The following is a 20,676-nucleotide window of genomic DNA, read 5'->3' on the forward strand; positions in this document are numbered from 1 at the left end:
CTCAAACCGCCGCAGTTCTGTTATCATCTGAACTTTTTTTTTTTTTTTTAAATACATATTTTACGGTGAAATTCCGTTTCAAATCAAAAGCGACAACTTGGATGCACAACACCACGCCGAAAACTTCTGGATAAATTCACCAGGCCTAAAGCCAACCGTGAATGCAACTGGGGTTAAAGCCAAATATGTTCACTTGAGCTTCCTCTAAAGCTCCCTATGTAAGTCGTTGTTGCTCCTCTCGGCATCCCAGCTGGTCCGCTTTTACCTCTTCTCTCCCCATGTCATCGCTGTCTTATTCCCCACCCCAGATCACAGAGATAGAGTGAGGAAGGACTCCTCATCCATGTGCTTCCCTCTCTCTTGTCATTTTCCGATTTTTTAAGCCACACCCCTGCAGAGAGAGAGAGAGTGAGAGAGAGAGAGAGAGAGAGAGAGAGAGAGAGAGAGAGAGAGAGGGAGAGAGAGAGAGAGAGAGAGAGAGAGAGAGAGAGAGAGAGAGAGAGGGAGAGAGAGAGAGAGAGAGAGAGAGAAAGGGAGAGAGAGAGAGAGAGAGAGAGTCAGAGAGAGAGAGGGAAAGAGGGAGAGAGAGAGAGATCTATGACCATCTCCCGGGTGTTTAAAAAACTAACTCAGGACAATAGCAGCGAATGAGCGCTTAATTAAATTAATTAGTCCTTCTTGTCAATCTCGGATTAATGGCCAATAGCGACGGTGCTGCTTAATGTTTTTTTTTTTTACTCCTCTCTCGCTCCCATATCAGTGAAGGGGAAGGGGGGCTCATCCCGGCATCCTGAGGGGAGGTAATTTGCACGGATCAAGGGGGCAAGGCGCCGCAAAGTATAAATACTGTGACTTCAATAGAGGATCACCAGCAGGTTCCCAACTCCGCTAGCAAAGGAGGAGGAATTGGCTGAGAAGATATATCGTTATATATTTTTTACGTTCTTCCAGAGTTGGCAGCATCACCTCGTATCATTTTCAAGGGGTCGACTTTAAAACGAGCCACACCATTGATGTCTTAAGCTGTCGTGGAGCAAAGGGAGAGAGTGTGAGAGAGTGTGTGGTGTGTGGTGATTTTTTTTTTCTTTTTTTTTTTTTTTTTTTTTTTTTTTTTTTAAGAGGAGAGAAAGCAATGATGGAAGAGCTCACCGCTTTCGTGTCTAAGTCTTTCGACCAGAAAGTGAAGGAGAAGAAGGAAGTGATAACCTACAGGGAGGTGTTGGAGACCGGGTCGACGCGAGCAGGGAGCAGGGAGTCTTTATCCGCGGAGCCCGGGAGCCGAGAGGAGGCAGCCGCAGTCACCCGAAACGTTGCGCTCTCGCCGGGCAGAGAAACGGACATGCTCGGCCCGGAAAGAATCAGGGACGCCGGGAGCCCCAAACTCATTGACGGTAGGACTGCATGGTGTACAGTCTTTATCAGCACGGATTTTAGAGGACTTAAGGACTAGCAGAGGAGGGATAAAGTCGAGAGAGTAATCGAACATCGTATACTGATTTCATTGCCACGCTTTTATTTCCGAAACAGACTTAAAACATCTTTATTTGGAGTCACGATTGTGATCCAAACAGTAGCTGCGGATTTTAGTAGCACAGTAGAGTAATTGTCGGTGTAAGTTACAGGATGATCGCGCTCTGTAAGAGTGGGAAACTGCTGCTTTCTGCAACTATCATTTCGCCTGTTTTTGATCATGTTAGTATGGTTAGCCTTGTGCCCTCCTTACGTGCTGTTGACCAGACATTATTGCTCATAATATTCTCCATTTTAATCAGAGGCTTGCAGCTTAGTAACGACTTGCTGTGGTGCATTTTAAAAGTTTTAATTCAAAGATTTAGTGCATCAGAAAGGGCCTATAGCCCAGAACTACAGTGTGATAAACAACAAGGCCTCCTGTGCCAAACTAATATCCATTCTTCTACAGGATGATTGGACCTAAGACCAATGTCTTGTATTTTTTTTATATCACAAGTTTATAAAGTAACATAGGTGCACTGTGACACTTCGTTTCAAAAAACGCTGCAGTTGACTCGACATCATATTGATCAAAAGCCTTATAGTTTATCTTTATCCATTATAGTTATTATATTCCTTATATTGGTTGCCAGTTGTCTCAGGGTTCTTTATATATATTTTATATATAGTGGCAATGTTTCAACGAAAAGAAGGTGTATGGTTCACCTGACATACAGATCACTGCATGAAGAGGTGGAAATCAGGTCTTTTCATTTCACCCGGTGTGACACAGATGTCTATTTTCAGGTGTGAAGGCACATCAGGTGTGATAGTAGCTGGCTTGAATACAAACCTGATGATATCATATTACGAATATCAAATGGTAACAGTAGGTGGGAAAATTGTTAGTGCGTGGTTGCTCTCAATAATTATTTGTTCATATAATATAACATAAAGCAAAAATAAAGAAAGAAAAAATTTAGAAAATAAAGGAAAAAAAATCAAGGATTGAAGACAGCATAAAATCATAGCCTACTTTACACTTAAGATAACTGGTTTTGTGTTTAATGCTTTCAAATAAACCAATTCCTACTCACTTTTACGCGCAGCAGCTGTCCTGTGCAGCATGTTCACTGTCTGTTATGAAACCTGGACAAAATGTGACAACGCACAGGACAAGATATCTCAGAGTTGGATGGCTTGTAAAAATGACATCTGTTCGTCATGGGCAGCGTGGTTAAAAGCGGAGCTGCGACAAGCATGTATCAGACATCCAACAGTGGGCACCGCGTTGCATATTTATAAGCAGTTAATAATTAAAGAGCTTTATGTAGCTCTACAAAACATCCGAGGTCTGATAGCTCTGTGATATTTGAGGGCTGGGAGGGCATGTCTCTTTCTCTCTATCTTTCTTCCTTTCTTTCTTTATTCTCTCATTTTTCTGTCTCTCCTTAGCATCACTAAATGATTATGATCAAGGCTTTAACTCAGTATGTGTAGGTCCATAAAAAAAATTCTCGCTCCTTTATGTGGGCTCCGACTATTTAATAGCTAGAGTCGCTGAGTAGCTAATGCATGTTTTTTTTTAGTTATTCTACCCTTTATTGAAGTACAGAATTTTCACACCTAGTTTGGTTCATTTTTTAAAAACAATCTTATGTTTTTAGCTGCAACAAACCGATGTATGTTTCGTGCTTTGTGTGAGAACCAGGTCTATTTTTCAGAATAAAAGCATATAAGAATATTTCATTAAAAGGCTATGTGACGATGAAGGCCAACGATGACCATAGGCTGGAGGTCAAAGTCCAGCTGCATAGTGTTGATGTCTCTCTCTCCCTTTCCTCACAGGCACCACGGACGTGAAGGAAAGGAAAGAGGACTCGAAGCCTATAGAGGACGAGACACAGACTAAAATCAAACAGAGGAGAAGTCGGACTAACTTCACGTTAGAGCAGCTCAACGAGCTGGAACGGCTCTTCGACGAGACCCACTACCCGGACGCCTTCATGCGGGAGGAGCTTAGCCAGCGACTAGGACTGTCGGAGGCCCGAGTACAGGTAGGAAGCCTGTAAATAAAAAAATCTGTGGAAAAAAAAATAAAATAATAATACATATATATATATAAATATATATATATATATGATAATAATAATAATAATAATGATAATAATAATAATAATAATAATAATAAACGAAGTATTGAAGATCTTTTTCAAAGACAGTGACCCCATTTTCAATCTAAGAGTACAAAATAAAACCCCCACACCCTGAAACAGAATCAAAAATTAATTATCACTATTATCATCAACAACATTATCATCATCATCATGGCAGTGTGGGTAGATGTTTCCTGTTTCCTGACCCAAATGCTTAAATAATAAATAAATATCATTAACAATAATAATAATAATTATTATAATAAAAGAGGAAGAACTTAATTACAAATGCTTCCAATGACTCCCATGTTTCTCCCATACTCCCATTTTTCCAGGAGAGCTTGGTGATAAAATTTTTATTTCATGAAGGTTTTTCATGTAGCCTAGAAGACAATCGTGCACAGACACACACTTGCTAGACTATGGAGTATAGGCCTGAATGTGTGAAACAGTTGAGGTGAATCTCATGGATGTTTTTAAGTTTCAATAAGTTGTCACGAGGAATTTAAAGGAGGAAACCAGACTATAGTTCGCCATCAAAATATTACTATGATATTATTTTTTCTCTCAGCATGTTTTAACTGTTTAATTCCTGTTAATGATCTCAATTAGACCCTGTTTGTATCACGAGAGCCGTTGTAATCGTTATTGTACAAATGCACCGAAACAAATAAGCCTACAAATATTTGCCTTCAGTTTCTTGGTGTATGTTACCAAGGCCCTGTTTGTCAGAGCTGCTGTCGTTTTTCATGGGGACACACCATCTGCGCAGAAACCCAGTAAGGCTTCAGCCAGTCAGGGGAGGGGAGTGTTGGGGAGTGAGAGGGGATGGGGGTGGGTGGGCGGGCCAGACATGTTCTTGTGTAAAGGATCGGGGGGGGGGGGGGCACATGAACATATAGACATCTCCTCTCATCTGATATATCAAAAACCTTATAATATCTTATTCCAGGCTCTTTTTTTTATCCCATATGCCCCGGCTCAGGGGAGGACTGAGCATTTGTCTCCATACTAAATATCGCGGTCATTCTGGAAAAAACAAGAAATCATAAAAACGGGCCCGAAAGATCCCCATCCCAAACTTACCCCACCCCCCCCGCACCCCCCCACCCCCCCCCCCCCTACACCCCCAAACAAATAGGTTAAAGCCAGCTTTTTGCAGGGCTCTCCCGGCCTGAACTGGAATCTCCCCAATAAGGCGTATTGTGTCCCGAACAAGGAGCACAGCTCGGGGATTTGCATAAATTATGTATTATTTTCTACCCAAATCAAGAACAGCGCTCCCTCCCTCTCTCTTTTCTCTCTATTACAATATCTTTTTTTTTCTTTTTACCAGTTGCATGCAGAGACCACACATTTATTTTGAATCCTTTTTTTAAAAAAAAAAATCTGCCTCAATCAATATCAGCAGAGCATTTGCTTTTATCATCGCAATAAATTATACCTGAAGCGTGCACAAAAGGACTTCCGATTGACATATACTGTGGTCAATAAATGAAGCCAGCTGACAGCCAAATCAATATGATATTTCAATCATGCTTTCAGTGCGTGTATATGGACCTAATGTAGGGGAGATTGTAGATTGACATGTTGTATTGTGGACTAATTTAGCCCGAGCTTTGTGTGGGAGATTCAAAGCAGATTATCATAGTAATAAATCGTTTAATCTGTGTTCCAAGGCTTTTCTCTGAAATTGCTTGTCGATTTCAACAGAAGGAAAAGAGAAGTGAGCTGTCTTTGAAGCGGGTTTTTTTTTTCTTTTTCTTTTTGTGCAAGTACGTGTTATGGCGGTGATTAGACAAAACTGCGAGGCATTTTAAGCGTTTCTCTGACATGGATTTTCTGCAGATAAGGGTAATTAATTTCAGCGGTCATTTAATGAGAGGGAGATGCTCTCAGATCGCCTTGCTCTGATGTCCAAAACCGTAGCATTGCTGCTATTCGATATCTGAGGGTCCATTCAACTCTTCGGGGACACGAATCTATAGAAAGATGAAACCAACGCTGACAAGGTTATTTATTATAGTCCTGCACATTTCCAACACGGCTGTTTCTTTTCTCCTAACGCGATTTTTAATTTTCGAAAATGTACTACTACTTCCTTTTTTTTTGCTCCACCGTTTCTCTGCTCTCTGCTCCAACCCCTCACTCTCCCTCGTTGTAGACTAAATGCAATAATTAAAATCTGGGGTTAAGCAGTGTCATTAATATTTCAGTGCTCCTCGGGGATATTGTTTTTCTGCGGTTGTTGTCACTTTGAGCGGAATTACACATGGCCTCACAAGCAGCTGCCAATCAGTAGGTCTCTAATTAATTTCTGTCCCTGCAGGTTTGGTTCCAGAATAGAAGAGCCAAATGCAGAAAGCAGGAGAACCAGCTACATAAAGGTATGCTTTTTTTAATCGTGCATGCTTTCCACAAAGACAAAACTATAGGCTTATTTCTGCTCTATTCTATTCTATTACAAGGCTAACTACATGCTCAAATGCGTGTAACGTCCTTCATCTTTATCCACTGCTACTATTCGGGTGGTGGTTTCATTTCCAGTTAATTATGCCATCAAAAGCAGTGTGATTTCTTTAGTGTGCGTTTATCTTGGACGTTATTAAAGTTTACTCCGCCAGTCTGCTCACTGCTCGTTATTCAGTCCCACCGTTTGCTCTTTGTGGTTTTGAATATTCTCCTCACAATGAGGCTATCATCTGTGTGTGTATGTGTGTGTGTGTATGTGTGTGTTTTTGCAGGAGTCCTGATTGGAGCAGCGAATCAGTTTGAAGCTTGTCGTGTAGCGCCATATGTCAACGTGGGGGCTTTACGGATGCCATTCCAACAGGCAAGTTACTTTGAAGCGTCTAGTCTTAAAAACCAGACCCATCCCCGGACTGCTGTCTTGGCACATGGCATTGCCCAAGTGCTATGCAAAGACTCCAGTTCCAATGAAGGGGGTAACTAGGCTCTTATTACCACACTGACAAAAACACTGTGCCAGATCCCTCTGTTGTTTTAAGGACCATTTGTAGGAGAGATAGTCTGCGGCCTAACCAAGGCCAAGATATCCTGAATGTTTTTTAATCAGTCTCCGCGAACGAAAATGAGGGTTTGGACTTGTTTTGTCCAATGCAGGTATACCCATGAGAGGAGTGACTTGTTTTTGATGTACTCAACTGTGCATCTGTAAGGTGGGGCACAGTATGGTGGTGAGATTTTGCACAGAATAGTGAAATTATGTGCATTATTTGTAGCCTATTACATTCCAGTGCTCAGTTTTAGCACCACTGGCCTGGGCTGGGTTTATTATCTGGTAGGCAAAGGCCCAAGATTCCCAAAGGCAATGAAAGTTTGAATTGAGATTAGATTTCATGCTATTGATGTATGTTCAAATAAAAGCTCAAATTTGACCTTTGATTCAGAAGCGCTGCAGTAGCCAACACACTCCCAGTGATACTGCTCAATGACTGAATGATGGCCTCTTTAACCACTGGGTCATCATCCTACCTCATAGCATAGCAGTTATACAGTTCACAGCTGAGAAACATCTACAGCAGTCAACACTAGTTCAATGACCCTTCAGACAACACACTGCAAAGTTAACGCATGTTCTCCCCCTTCTCTCCCCATCCGTGCGTCCCGTCCCGTAGGATAGTCATTGCAACGTGCCGCCCTTCTCCTTTCAGGTGCAGGCGCAACTGCAGCTGGACAGCGCCGTGGCCCACGCGCAGCACCACCTGCACTCTCACCTGGCAGCGCACGCGCCCTACATGATGTTCCCCGCGCCGCCATTCGGGTTGCCCCTGGCGACGCTCGCGGCCGAGTCTGCCTCCGCCGCCTCCGTTGTGGCCGCCGCCGCCGCCGCCAAAAACACCAGCAAGAACTCCAGCATCGCCGACCTGAGACTGAAGGCCAAAAAGCACACGGCCGCGCTGGGACTGTGACGCCAGGGAGACACGCGGACACGAGGCGCGCACACACTATCCGGCACGTCCTCGCGACTGAGTGACACTGAACATAAACGCTTACAAAGTGAAAAAATCCAAGGACTAAGTGAGAAAAAAACTTATCCATGGACGATATTTATGTTTCCTTTTTCCAATGAAGGACGACGAGTATAACTTTAAAAAATATAGGCTATTTATGAGATAAAGAAAAGACGGTGAAAAAGAGACATTGACGTCATAGCCTACACAGACGTGATTTTTTTGGACGTTAAAAAAAAAAGAAAAAAAGGACAGCGAGGCCACGCAGGGTCTTTCTCTGCAGCCACATAGCTGAGGAAGGCGACGGGACACCCTGAGGAAGAAGAGGAGGAGGAGGTGGAGGAGGAGGAGGAGGAGGAGGATGCAGCTGGGACGGTTGATATTTTGCCAAACAAGGCGAACACACCATTCTGCAGTTGTTTTGTTCTGTTTTAATATTATATTATTATTGTTCTGATTTAATTTTGAACCTATATAGAGGCTGGCCTCGGTATATTTCAAAAACACTTTCTCTGTGAAAGGACAGAGCGGGAATTCTTTGACAAAATAGAGACAAAAAAGACAATATTCGAGGTGTTTCTCCCTCTTCTGTTTCTTGTCTAAATTCAAAATGCCTCAGCAGTGTTTGCATGAGTTTGTCTTCACGGATGACGTGATGTGAGCCATCTCTCCCCCCTTCTTCTCTCTCTCATCTCTCCCCTCTGTCCCTCTTTCCTCCCCTCTCCGAGGAAGGGCAACTCTCACTTGAATGTTTGGCCTATATTTGAACTTGTTTGGACCTCCTCGGGTAAAGGTGAAAACTATTGCGACACACCACAAATGTGAGATTATAATATAAGTGTAGGCTACATGCTGAACTCGTTGTCAGGATCTACCAGATCTAGTGTCCATTATTTACAAGGTGGTGATTTGTCCCCTTTTAAAGGAGAGCGTTATGTCACGAATACCATCTACACCACAGTTAACAAGCGAACAAACGACAGTAACACGAGGACTGTATGCGAACCGGTACGGGCACGTGTAAAATATGTTTATACACAAGAAACATGCATTATTTTTATTATTTAGTGGCTTTATGAATGCCTTGTGGGGAAGTTGTTCATTTTGTATTTTACTTTATTTCCGTGTATTAAAAATCACGTGCTTTCTGTATGTAATTTTGATGTTTTTATAACAGTGAAAGTGAACTTGCCTGAGGCACGGGTTTCTAAAAAAAAAAAAAAAAAAGATATTCATGAAATTGTTTTACTTTTTTCCATCACATGTGAAACGTGAATCCACCGAAACAAAATGTTTTTCGTTCCTATAATAAATTAACTAAAGTTTCTTTAATGAGTTGACATTATTTTTACTAGGCTATTTGAATTGGCATTTATTACTATTATTACTATTATTATTATTATTATTTGTGCGGATAAACATTTGAGGGCAATGGATTTTTAATAATTCATGCCTGTAGCTATAGGTCTTTTGATAACGTCACAGTTGTGACAGGCCCGTTTAGTCAGGAACATGGCTCTCTGTTGCTGCTCCAAAGCCAAACCGATGCATTATTCATAGTTTGGTTATGGAGCGTTTGGAGTGGAGGACTGGTAATTTCCAGTACACGCTAGAAAAACAGGCAGATAAAGGATAAAAAAAGAGAGACAGAGGCCGTTCAGTGACTCAAAGATAAAGTTTTGCAACATTGAAGCACTTGAAATACACGCACACGTTTTTTTTCTGACACGCTCCTTCAGATTTGAAACGACTGTGTTGGACTGCTGATGGAGCCATGAGCAAACCCCAACGGCCTGATAATTGTAAAACAAAGATGCATTTTTGATGTAACGATATCCACTGATGTTTGTCCGCATCAGCTTGCACATAACAGCCTAAATGTCTACATTATAAATAATACTTGGATTCAATTTAACAAATTGCAAAACTTGCGTTTTTAGTACCAGCATCATTAAAGATATTGTCAGTAATTGTGATTAAAAAATAAGTGTTTAACATCTTGACATAAAGTAATATAGATTAATGCTACTGAGTGTAATTCCAGTTGTGAATACTCATTCCTCGTCTTGGCCCTCTGCCCATATCGGGATGCAAATGTTCTGTTTATGTTTTGTGGCCTAAAGTTTGGTATTATGCATTGAAATATATAGGCAGCTCACAAAGTAGCCCTAAAACAAAGCCAGGGACTCTGTGTGAAAAAAATATTTATTAACGCCTGCTTCACTTGACTTACAAATTTGCCTGATTCATTTCCTGACATCTTAACCGCCTCTTATTGAACATTTAATAAACACCTGACACGGGAGCCTGTAATTATAGGAATCCAGATCGCATTACCCTTCCGATACTTCCACACAAAACACAATGTCTTTAGCTATTAATTAATACTGATCTCACTGAGTCTGCACTAGTTTGTGTATCTCGCCGTTTGGGGCAGGATTTAGACGCCAAAACTATTGAATTATTGATTGTGAGCCCAGCCAGTAATGGAGGAGACGGAACTGGGAAACTGCTGAGTCGGGAGCGCGCACTGCTGCCCTGCCATGGAACAGAAACACCGGGGTCGGCGGCGCGCATGCCCTGCGACTGTCCCCGTTAAGGAAGACTTTATTGTGTGTGTGTGTGTGTGTGTGTGTGAGACAGGTTGTGTTTTTACTAGTACTGACCACGAGGTGAGGCTGAGTTCATCAGAGTGGCTATGTCACATTAATTATATTGTTCAGACACGATTTACTACATATTCAGTTATTTCATAAAAAAAAGTTGGGCCCAAGGCATCTCATTTTGTCTCAAGGCATGACAAACCCTCGTTTGGAATAGAAAACAGTGATTTAATACATATTAGTGATATGAGATTAAAAATGCTATAAACTACTCGTGTCAAAATACTCATTATTGAGTACACCACAAGGACATTCCTGTATAGTTTAATGGAAACTACAACAGTGAATTTGTGAAGGGATAATCAATTTCCAGTAATATTTAGAATCACCTGAAGGACTTGTCAGCCTGAATGAAGTCAGTGCATTCATACTCATCGTCCCTGCACCTCTTCACCATAACAGTCCACAGTCTTGGTTCCTGTGTGAGCTGCGAGTTTGCCGTTGTGGAGTGGTCCGGCAGTTATCAACATGTCCTGAGGTGTAGTGCTGGAGTGGAGAGGGGCTCTGCTCTGAGGGGCCCAGGAGACAATGAGACGGGGACACACAAGTGTTCTCCTGATTAGACATGGAGACGACCAGCGCTCTCACCCTCCTCTCAACACACTCTCAAGACACACACACACACACACACACACACACACACACACACACACCCACGCAGCCAGCCGGGAGCCAGCCACGCACACAGGCTCTCTCTTTCTCTGGCTTCTTCTCACTGTCTTTCCCCCTCGCTCCTTCCCTGCTTTCCTCTGGTCTTTCGCTGCCTCGCCAACTTGTGCACACTCTCACTTTTCTATCTCTCTTTTGCTATGGATTATTGTGCACCGAGTTGGAGGAGTCAAGAGTGGGTGCCAATAACAGTTGACTTCATCAAATGAATGAAAACAACACCGGACAATGTATAAATCCAAATGCATGTAAGCAAACACACACACCTACACACACACCTACACACACACACACACACACACACACACACACACACACACACACACACACACACACACACACACACACACACTAATCATCAAAGCCTGGTGAGTCACAACAGCACTCCACACCATGGAATCCTTCATATCAACTGGTGCTGTCTTGTTGCTATATTTACCCCACTACAACCCCTGAGACAAATACACTACTCTCTCATTTCCCGCACTTGGCCCTTTATCAAATTAGGGCACGTTAAACAATCACACAGAGCAGTTTTTACTGACAGCGGAGGCTTTTTTTTTTGTGTGTGCATGTGAATGGCTGTCGCTAAATGTGATTGTATATCCCGTTTGTAGCCATGCTTGTGCGGGTATGAATTTATGTGAGAAAGTATGTGAGAGAGCTCCCTTTCTCTTCTTCTCTCTCTAAGGGCTCGCCTTTGTTACATGTTAGGAGTGCTCAAAGAGCAGGACGCACACAGCACTGCACCAAAGACAACAACCATCAGGAGCAACGGCAGATAAAAGACCAACTTCAAAGACATCAAATGGAGCGAAAGTGAAAAAGAAACCTGCTGAAAACTCCCTCCAGTAGCACTCAGGCCAGCAATTAGGACGCCATATCGCTGCCTGTTATCACATGCGTGCACCGTACAGGCCTGGGTGGCTAAACTGCAGCACTTGGTGTGGGTTGCAGTCAGCAGAGAATTACAGCGTTCATAGAGCTCGACTGTAACACTGTATTTAATTTCACTGTAGGATGAAAAGTGGGTGTTCACGCAGATTTGACCCCTGCTATCACCAGGGAGGCTTAACCATGGTGATTACAGACACAGAAAAACAAAAGTCTATATCTCCAGCTCCCTTCTATTCAGCAGCTAAGTAGAACAAAACAAAACAGAGGTCAGAACAAAACAAGAAGTCTAATTGTTTCACTGTTTCCTGTTTAGGTGCCCCAGGGCAATCTACACATTTTTATGTACTGGCTGCATTTTATTTGTTATTAATTCGTTTCCAGTTGCAGCTGGTTTGCAGATTAGGGAGATAACATAATGTATAACTCCCTGCCTTGGGAAGAAGACATAACAAGGGTGTATGTGTTGAGACCTGTGGGCATTAGCAGCTAAGAGGGGATTTTATTGTTTCCATCAGAAAAAAAAGGTGATATTTGGTATATTGTGGATGCACTGGGGGGTGAGTTTGTGTGCCTTTTTTGTGTGTGTTGGTTTATGTGTGCATTGTGGTCTCAGAGAGAAAGAGTGTGAGACCAAAATGAAATGCTAAGCCAGAAAGAGTCAGAGAGAGGGAGAGCGATGAGGGGCACACAGTAAATGTTGTACATTTGGCCCATGCCGCTCTGTATTTACAAGCTGGTAAGATCCAATCATCTGTGTGTGAGTATAATCGAGTACTTGCTTTTCAATCATCAGATGTTTGTACACAGAGTCTTAAATTCCAAAAAGCCTCTTGGAAACACAGGCCTAACTCATCTCATACTGATTGTATTCACGCTGTCTGAAGTTTACAAAATGTCATTTTAAAATGTCATGAAATTACAAAAAAGCCGACAAATCACCCAATATTTGTATCGGGATGCTCAAGTGTCTTTTTATTGTGGGTAAATCCGGGGAGGTCCAGGATCATTCATTCTGGGGTTAAATGCTTTTTCAACATTCTGTCTAAGGAACCATTTATGACCATTTATATATCTGTCAACCGCATTCAAATGCTCTCTGAACTTGTGACAGGCGTGTGTGGTCAAGGCAAAGTTTAGATGTGATGGAAAATAGCCCCTGGTTTTCAGTACCAGCATCAATCACCTGTGTACTATAAATGTTATACTCAGAAAGCTGTTGTTTTCACATAGCCATAAATCTAACTATGTGCACTACAAAAATCAATACATCTTACTGATGTTAGAAAACATACAAATCTGTGATGGATATGCTAGCTGGAATTTACTTAGTTTTGTCATACAAACACATCATAACTTTATGAGGGATACGTTGTGATTGCCTAAGGATGATTGCATAAGGAATCTGTAAGCATAAACAATATTATATTAGTTATGTATGAAATTTCCCTGAACTACTGGCACATGTGGCATCAGGCAAAGTTTATTATGGGGAGCATCCAAAGAAGTTGAAAACATAATGATGTAAAGTTGATGATTTACATTTAAATAGAAACTCAAGATTCGGATTCTTAAATTCATTTAATATTGAATTATTTGGTAGTACCCATCTGTTCAACTTAACTTAAAATATACAAGCATTAAGCTCATTCGACTCATTGAGATCAGGCAACTGGAATATGTATTTTCCTCAATCACATTGTTTATTCTGTTTGAAACATGAATAAAGAATAAGTAAGAAAGAAGAAAACAGCTGTAAAAAGAAAGAAAAAAATGCTGACCATGAGCAGGTATTCGCAAAGTGTTGTCATCCTCCATCTCTCTCCCCTCGTTTCCTGTCAGATCTCTACCGTCACTCTTTAGTCAAAGCAACAACCCCCCATCCCACAACCCACAACTCCCACCCCTAAAAAAACAAAAAACAAAACAGGCAATTTGTGGAAGAAGAGGTCAAATCTACCACCACTATTACTATGATTAATTCTATCAGTGGTGGAGGAAGTATTCAGATACTGCATCATCAGGATACTGTGTCACTTATGTAAAAGTATCTAAGTATTATTAGTAAAATGTCCTTTTTAAGTATTAAAAATGAAGGTACCAATAATGCATGAAAATATCTTTTTTGGGTGTTATTCTACTACAAATCCAAATCATTGTATCATTATTATGACTGATCCTGTAAGGAGTATTTTAATGTAGTAGTTGGTCTTTGTTGAGCTAATTTGAACTATTTCTGTTTGTTAGATTTATCTATAACAGTGTGTCATAATTTATAAACTGGTCGCATCTTTTGTATGTAAAATTCTACTTTAGTTAATGTATTTACATTCCACATGTAACCTCTAGAGGATACTATGAATGTTTATAACTAAAATATAATACTACGTTAGCCACAACATCACTAGTTTGAGTCCAGCTTTGTTGACATTAATCAAATGACTGTTTAAATTCCACATAAGAAACTAGTGCATTTTACATTATCCATGAAAACTAAAGTTTACCTGTCCTGAGTACCCTCCTGTATATTAATAAGTCTTTGGGGTAGTAGAATATGGGAGCAAGAGGTCAAGTGCTTTAGATGTAATAGAATTTTAAAGCAGGAGAGTGTCTGTCATCCAGGGCATCTTATTCAGATGTTTTCATTGATCCTGCCACTTGTGTCCCCTCATTGATACAGCCGTATTGACAGCTGTATTGCTATGGTAATTTACTCCTTAGGTGAGTGCATGTAAGTCGCTGTCCCAGGGCTGGAAGATAAATACATACAAGCACCACGCGCAAACACACGCACACATGTACACATGTCGTATTATAGGCTAATAAGCAGGAGCATGAAAGGTAATGTATAATAGTGCGGGCCCATGTCAAGTTCAACTGGGAGCAGTAGGTTGAGTGGGCTGTGTGAGTCACTGGTGGGAAGAATGCATCTTGTTTTAATGCAGGCTAATGAAAATTGATGTCACAAGCTGAGAGAAGGGCAGACAAAACGCGAAGAGCTGACTGCGCTGCATTATGAGGCCAAGGAGGCATCGGAGGAGGCAGGACCCCATAGTGGTGCGATGTTCTATTGGATTACAGTGTTGGCTCAACAATCTGCCAACGTCTAATTAAATAGGCCTGCATTACCTTCCTGCACAGCGGGGGGTGTGAGAGACGGACACTATCTCATTCTGAAATGGGATGTAAAAATAGATCTCGCAAGTTAGCCCACACTCACGCTACCTCCTTCCTGAGATATAACTACTTCTCAGTGTGTGACCATTTTTCTCTCTATCTCTCTGTCTCTGTCTCTCTGACTTATGCACACTCTTGTTTTTCAGGCTCTTTATATCATTCCTCTTGATATAAACTAAATAAAGAAACTGACTGTTAGAATTTGCCAGTGCAATTTAAGACGTGTTTATTTAGTGGTTTCCTCAATGAATAGAACGCAGACTCTGGAAGAGCGGGGAGCCGTTGAGGGAATCTTTAAAAGTTTAACACCAAAAAAAAAAAAAAAAAAAAAAAAAAAAAAAAAAAAAAAAAAAAAGGACTGCAGTGTGTGAGAAGAAAAAAAAATCCCTCACTTTTTGTTTTGCAATGGAAATAAATTCAAGGAAGTGACACATGTATTGAGAATGAATATCGCATGCGTCCTAAAATAGCTGACACTTGCTGTGGCAGATAACTGGCTGTGTTATGGAGAGGAAGGAAGCAAGCTGATTGAAAACAACTATATCTCTCAACTGGCAGTGATATTCAAAAACTAGATTTGACATTGTAACCTGAATCCTTTTTGAAATTTTTCAGCTAACTGACTGAATGACATTGAATTTGGACTTCACTGGACTGAAGAGCGTGGAATGTGGAGAGAGGGATAGAAGGAAAGTCCTACAGAAGGCAAAGTTAGGAGGACAAGGGGCAGCGATATGAGCACAACAGATAGGGAGAGGAGTATGTCGGAGAAGCTATACGGAGGTGCCAAAGACATGAGTGTGCCAAAGAGGAAGCACTTTGTTGAACTAAAGCATGTTTGAGAGACTGCCTCTTATCTTAATGATGACAGGGACCCTTTTAAGGGGTCACATGTAACACACTGTGAGCTGGAAGTGCTCTTGTAGGACCACCTAAGAGAAACTGGGAATAGGAGTTGGTAAGTCTAATTCATGCCAGCAAATCCTGTTTATTGTACAACAAGCTGCACCAGAAATATAAAGTAGATTCAGACTTGCAAGGGTTCATGACAACAACCTCATGAATCAGGAAAAGTGTGCTGCCTGGTTTTCTTTTCTAAAATTGTTTTCAATACTGTATCCACCATAGAAAAAAAAATCTCCTTATAAATGTACTCAATTAGTTTTTAATGTTTAACCGAGACCGTGAGACAGATGTTGACTTAAATCTAATGTAATTTTTCAGGCACTAGTTTGTGGTGTTGTTGCATTACATTGTTAGATGACACATGATGGCAGGTGGGAGGTGCTGGTTGGGGCAAAGCAGTGTTTTGAAGAAATAGTTTGACAGTTTGGGAAATACTCTTATTTGCTTTCTGGTGGAGAGTTAGTCAGATGACAAGACAGATGCCACTATCATGTCTGTGTGGTAAATATAAGGCTATTGCCAGAAACTGGTTAGCTTAGCTTGGCGCAAAGCCTGGAAACGGGGGAAATAGCTAGCCCAGCTCTGTCTAAAGGTGATAAAATCAGTCTACCAGTACCTCTAAAGCTCATTAATTAACATGTTATATCTTGTTTGGTCAATCTGTACAAAAGAAGGAATAGTCCAGCATATAACCTCCCAAAAATGGCTAATAGTAATGTTTACTTTCCATTTTTTTGCATAGAGGTTGCTGGTTGGTGTATTTTATTACCTTTGGAAAGAGACGGGTTAGCCGTTTCCCCATTTCCAGCCTTTGTGCTAAGCTATGCTAACCAGGTGCTAGATTCATGTTTGGAGGAGAGACATGGGTGTGGTATCAATCTTCTCATCTAACTCTCAAGTAGAAGTTAAATGATAAACAATAAAGTGGTATTTTCACTATAATATATTGTTTGCAGTTATAAAAAGAAAACAAAAACTAGATATAAGGTTCATCATGGGGCATTTCAATAATATAGATCTAACAGATTTTTGCTACCACAGCCTAATTTTAGTTTTCATGACGACAGGACTCAGTTAGTGGTCTCTATTGGTTGAGACTATTGGTATCCTAGGACGGATACACAGCTGTCTCCCACCTCTTGAAGACAATACTAATAAACATTATCATGTTATTGGTCCATATATGGTGGTAGGTTATATTGAAAAACATGAGAAATATGATATTCTGGACACAGTATATACAATACAGAGCTGCACCACTGCTAATAAAAGCATTACTATAATCTTTTTTTGCAGTAACTTGGTTTGAGACTTGTTTAACGTTATATGTGCAAAATTGAAAATTCTAAATGACGATGAAGATTATATAGAGATTGTTTTTCTGTTGAGCCTTGCATGTACATAAAAACAAATGCATTCACAGAAGCTTTTCCCAGTAACATCCAGCATTTTTCACTCATATAAGGCTTTACAAGGTATAATTGTGAGCTTTGTGCTGCTGCTAACGTCAACACTTCTTCATATTAGTCACATTTGTTTAATTTATTTCCTAAAAGCCATTTTTCTTTTGTTCGTGGGTTGGTTAAATATAGCACTGCCTCTCTGAGAGTAGGTTTTAGAAGCTTGTGATGGAGCAAATGTAATGTATCTTTATAATATTTCCTTTGGGTGATATTTACAATCCCAACACTCATATCACAGTGATTTTCCCTAAATACTATTATAATTTGGGGAAACAGCAACATGCTGGAGTAACTGAACTTCTCATAACTGCTCACTCAATTGGCTCTATGACCAAGATGTGAAATGAAAACCTGAGTTGAAAGCCTGCAGACCACAGAGAGACAGTGTAGTGTGGTCTGGAGGGGGTGTGTGGACACAGAAGAGAGCCGAGCACTGTAAAAACACATCCCTCCGGCACCATTATATAAGCATACATATGGGACAGTAAAAATGGAAGACGACACTTTAAATGACATTATTATAAAATGCAATACTCCTGGAATGATCCCTTATTAAATTAGGCCCTATGATCCAAGATGAATTTCCCGCTTCCCTAATCCATCAAGAGGGGAATATTAAAAGATAGGCCTCAACTGGCATTAGAGCCTCACTCCGTCTTGACTTTCATTATTCTGTATTAGGGTGCTGCTGGGGGAGAGCCTCTTAATGAGAATTACAATGATTCACTGGCCCCGGCCCCACTTCTGACAAGTCAAATATTAACTCCTCAGTCACAGCTGTCGGAATTAAAATACTTTGTAGCCGCGGACGTGCTAAATTAAATTGGCCTTTTATGTTCCTTACATGGCTGACCCCTGTGGGGCTCCACCACCTCAGTTGCCACTGAGACGGCTATAACAGAGCAAGAGCAAGAGACAGAGTATACACACAGTAGGGCATGCATGTATGCTGCACACACAGGCAGGCTCACACAAAAACAAACATGTCTGTCCCCTGTGTGTCATTCTGTCATCCTCTCTCGCTATCGCTCTGTTCTCCCCGTTTTCCTTCATTCTGTGTTTCTCACCAGAGGCTGTTTCCTTGGCAGACATCTTCTCTGTGCCGTTTGTTTGATAGCCAGTGTCAGCTACTGTCGACTACTGTCTGTGTTTCACTACGGTCTCTCTCTATTAGCAGGGCCACAGACACACATAAAGGCTCCTCACCTGTTGCTTGCCCTTCATGTTTAACAGCCAAATAGATTAACATAACAGAGCAGCCTTTTCAAAGAGCAGGGGAACTTTGTTCTAATGTGATTAGGGTTTAGTATGCAGACAACAAATCAAATTTATATTGACCTTTAAAAGTTTTATTTCAGTTAATTTGCACTCACTTAAGCAGAGGGCTAGGGCTCGCAGACCTGCGCTCCACTCTGCCTTCCAAATTCCTCTGTGCGTGCAGCAGTGCTTGCTGGGCGGTTCCTCCGCCTGCCCGCTCGCTAGCTCGCTCTGGCCCCAAGGTCATGTGCAGTGACGGTGAGAATGGGGAGGTTTTCTGCCTTTTTGCCTTTTGCTTGCCTTTCCCCAGCAGCATTTCTGTTCTGCTCGCATTGCCAGCAGAGCCCTGAATCCTTCTCCCGCTCTGTTTGAGCTCCTTACAAACAAACGATCGATTTCACTGGGAGAGAGAGGGAAGAGGGAGAGGGAAAATATAACTGCCAATGACCCTGCAGTCTGCAAATGTTGCACTTGAAATCGCTGGATTTTTAAAAAAAAACACACAGATGCCCCAGGACATGTCACCTCTCCCCTTTCAGAAGTCAACCGAATGAATAAAGAAATGGATGGAGCTGATAAAGAAAACAAAAAACGGCCAAATGGAAGAGAGTGGAGGATTAATTCAGTGGGCAGATGGGTCTTGGTGTCAATTTGAGCTATTCTGATCCACTGAATTGAAACCAGAGCTTCAACCAAGCCCCAAACAAGTCACCTTTGACCTTCATGACAGATATAATACTGATACTCTATATTCATTCAGTTCCTCTGCACGCTTTGTTTTGACTAAAACCACTTTTCCTTTTACTGCTCTGGCTTTACTTTAAAACTCTGCACCTTAGGTCAAATCATTAGCATAAGGCAGTATGCAATGGACTGTAATAGACAGCTTGTCCACTGCTAGCTATAAGGTACAGCGCTCCTATAGTGGAAGTGCTTTGTACTACTTTGTAGCACTTAAAATAACTTTAAACGTATAAATTACAAGTAGCCATGCATTCTTGACCCAGGGTTACCATTAAGGTTATTAATTACCACCCAGAAAGTAATTACTTCTTGTTGAAAGCATATTTCTTTTAGTATTGAGTTTCTTGGTGCCTTTGGGAAAATGTATCCCCTATTATGTAAGCTATTAGAATTAAAAACTGTTCTGACCTTAAGATTGAATATCGAACATTTTCATGGTTCTCATTATCTAGTTATAATTAGCTTCAAGTGCGAGCAGTAACATTCACATGCCGAGAACAAAACTAAGCAGAGGGTTGTATTAAAATCCACCAAATCAATGTTTCCTGAAGGGATGTGCATAAATGGCCCCATTACTGTGCTTAGAGGCTTCAGTGGGGAGTGATTTAGACGACACATCTCTGCAGTGGACCATCAGTCACTCTTTTAGAGTTAAATAAGCCATGTGAAGGACTGTTATCCTTACTGGCTTAAACCCCCATTAATCAGTCCACTTCACCTGTCAATACAGCCACTGACTTCCAATCAAACAACCATTACAGCAGAGAGCATCCCAATGAAGGAGATCTTTGTTTCTTATTGAGTTAATCACCCAGCGTACACACTTTGCTCTCATCAGACTGGCACTGGCAGTGTATATTCCTCTCCTCATGCACGGAGGAGTGCAGGGGTCAGGCTTAACACACATTGCGACTTGGAATGTGGAGGTGGCGTAGGATGAAACGATATAATGAAATCGCTTAGCAATTACAACCGTGTGGAGACAGATCATTGTTTGAGATTGCCCTTTGAAGGTGTACCATTGATTTATGCAAATGAGTAGCCAATGAAAATAATACCTGCTCATTATCTCTAAAGTTATGGCTTATGCTAACTGTGTGAGAGTAGTGAACAAGGCAGAGGCGAGGAAAGATTGGGCCAAAGCGATGTGATGGACTGATGTGTCGTCCACAGCCTGAGTTGGAGGATATAGCTCTGAGCAGGTGGGAGTGAACGACCCACTGACAGCCCTTTTCAAAATGACAAAATCCATCCTTCCGTATTGATCAGTTATTCTTCTGTCTTTCAACAAGCATCTTCAGACCCTCCCTCCCTCTAGACC

At 41.3% G+C, this 20,676-nt stretch overlaps 1 protein-coding gene across 1 annotated transcript; it reads left to right on the forward strand.

The window, feature by feature from the left end:
- The first annotated feature begins 1,135 nt into the window (after positions 1-1,135).
- Positions 1,136-7,540, forward strand: shox2 (short stature homeobox 2). The gene is made up of 5 exons (XM_022753852.1): positions 1,136-1,391; positions 3,301-3,509; positions 5,938-5,995; positions 6,353-6,441; positions 7,247-7,540. The coding sequence occupies exons 1-5, from the start codon at positions 1,136-1,138 to the stop codon at positions 7,538-7,540; spliced, it is 906 nt and encodes a 301-aa protein (XP_022609573.1).
- The last annotated feature ends 13,136 nt before the right edge of the window (positions 7,541-20,676 follow it).

Source organism: Seriola dumerili, unplaced genomic scaffold, assembly GCF_002260705.1.
Source record: "Seriola dumerili isolate Sdu_G_001 unplaced genomic scaffold, Sdu_1.0 BDQW01000199.1, whole genome shotgun sequence".
Classification (NCBI taxonomy): domain Eukaryota; kingdom Metazoa; phylum Chordata; class Actinopteri; order Carangiformes; family Carangidae; genus Seriola; species Seriola dumerili.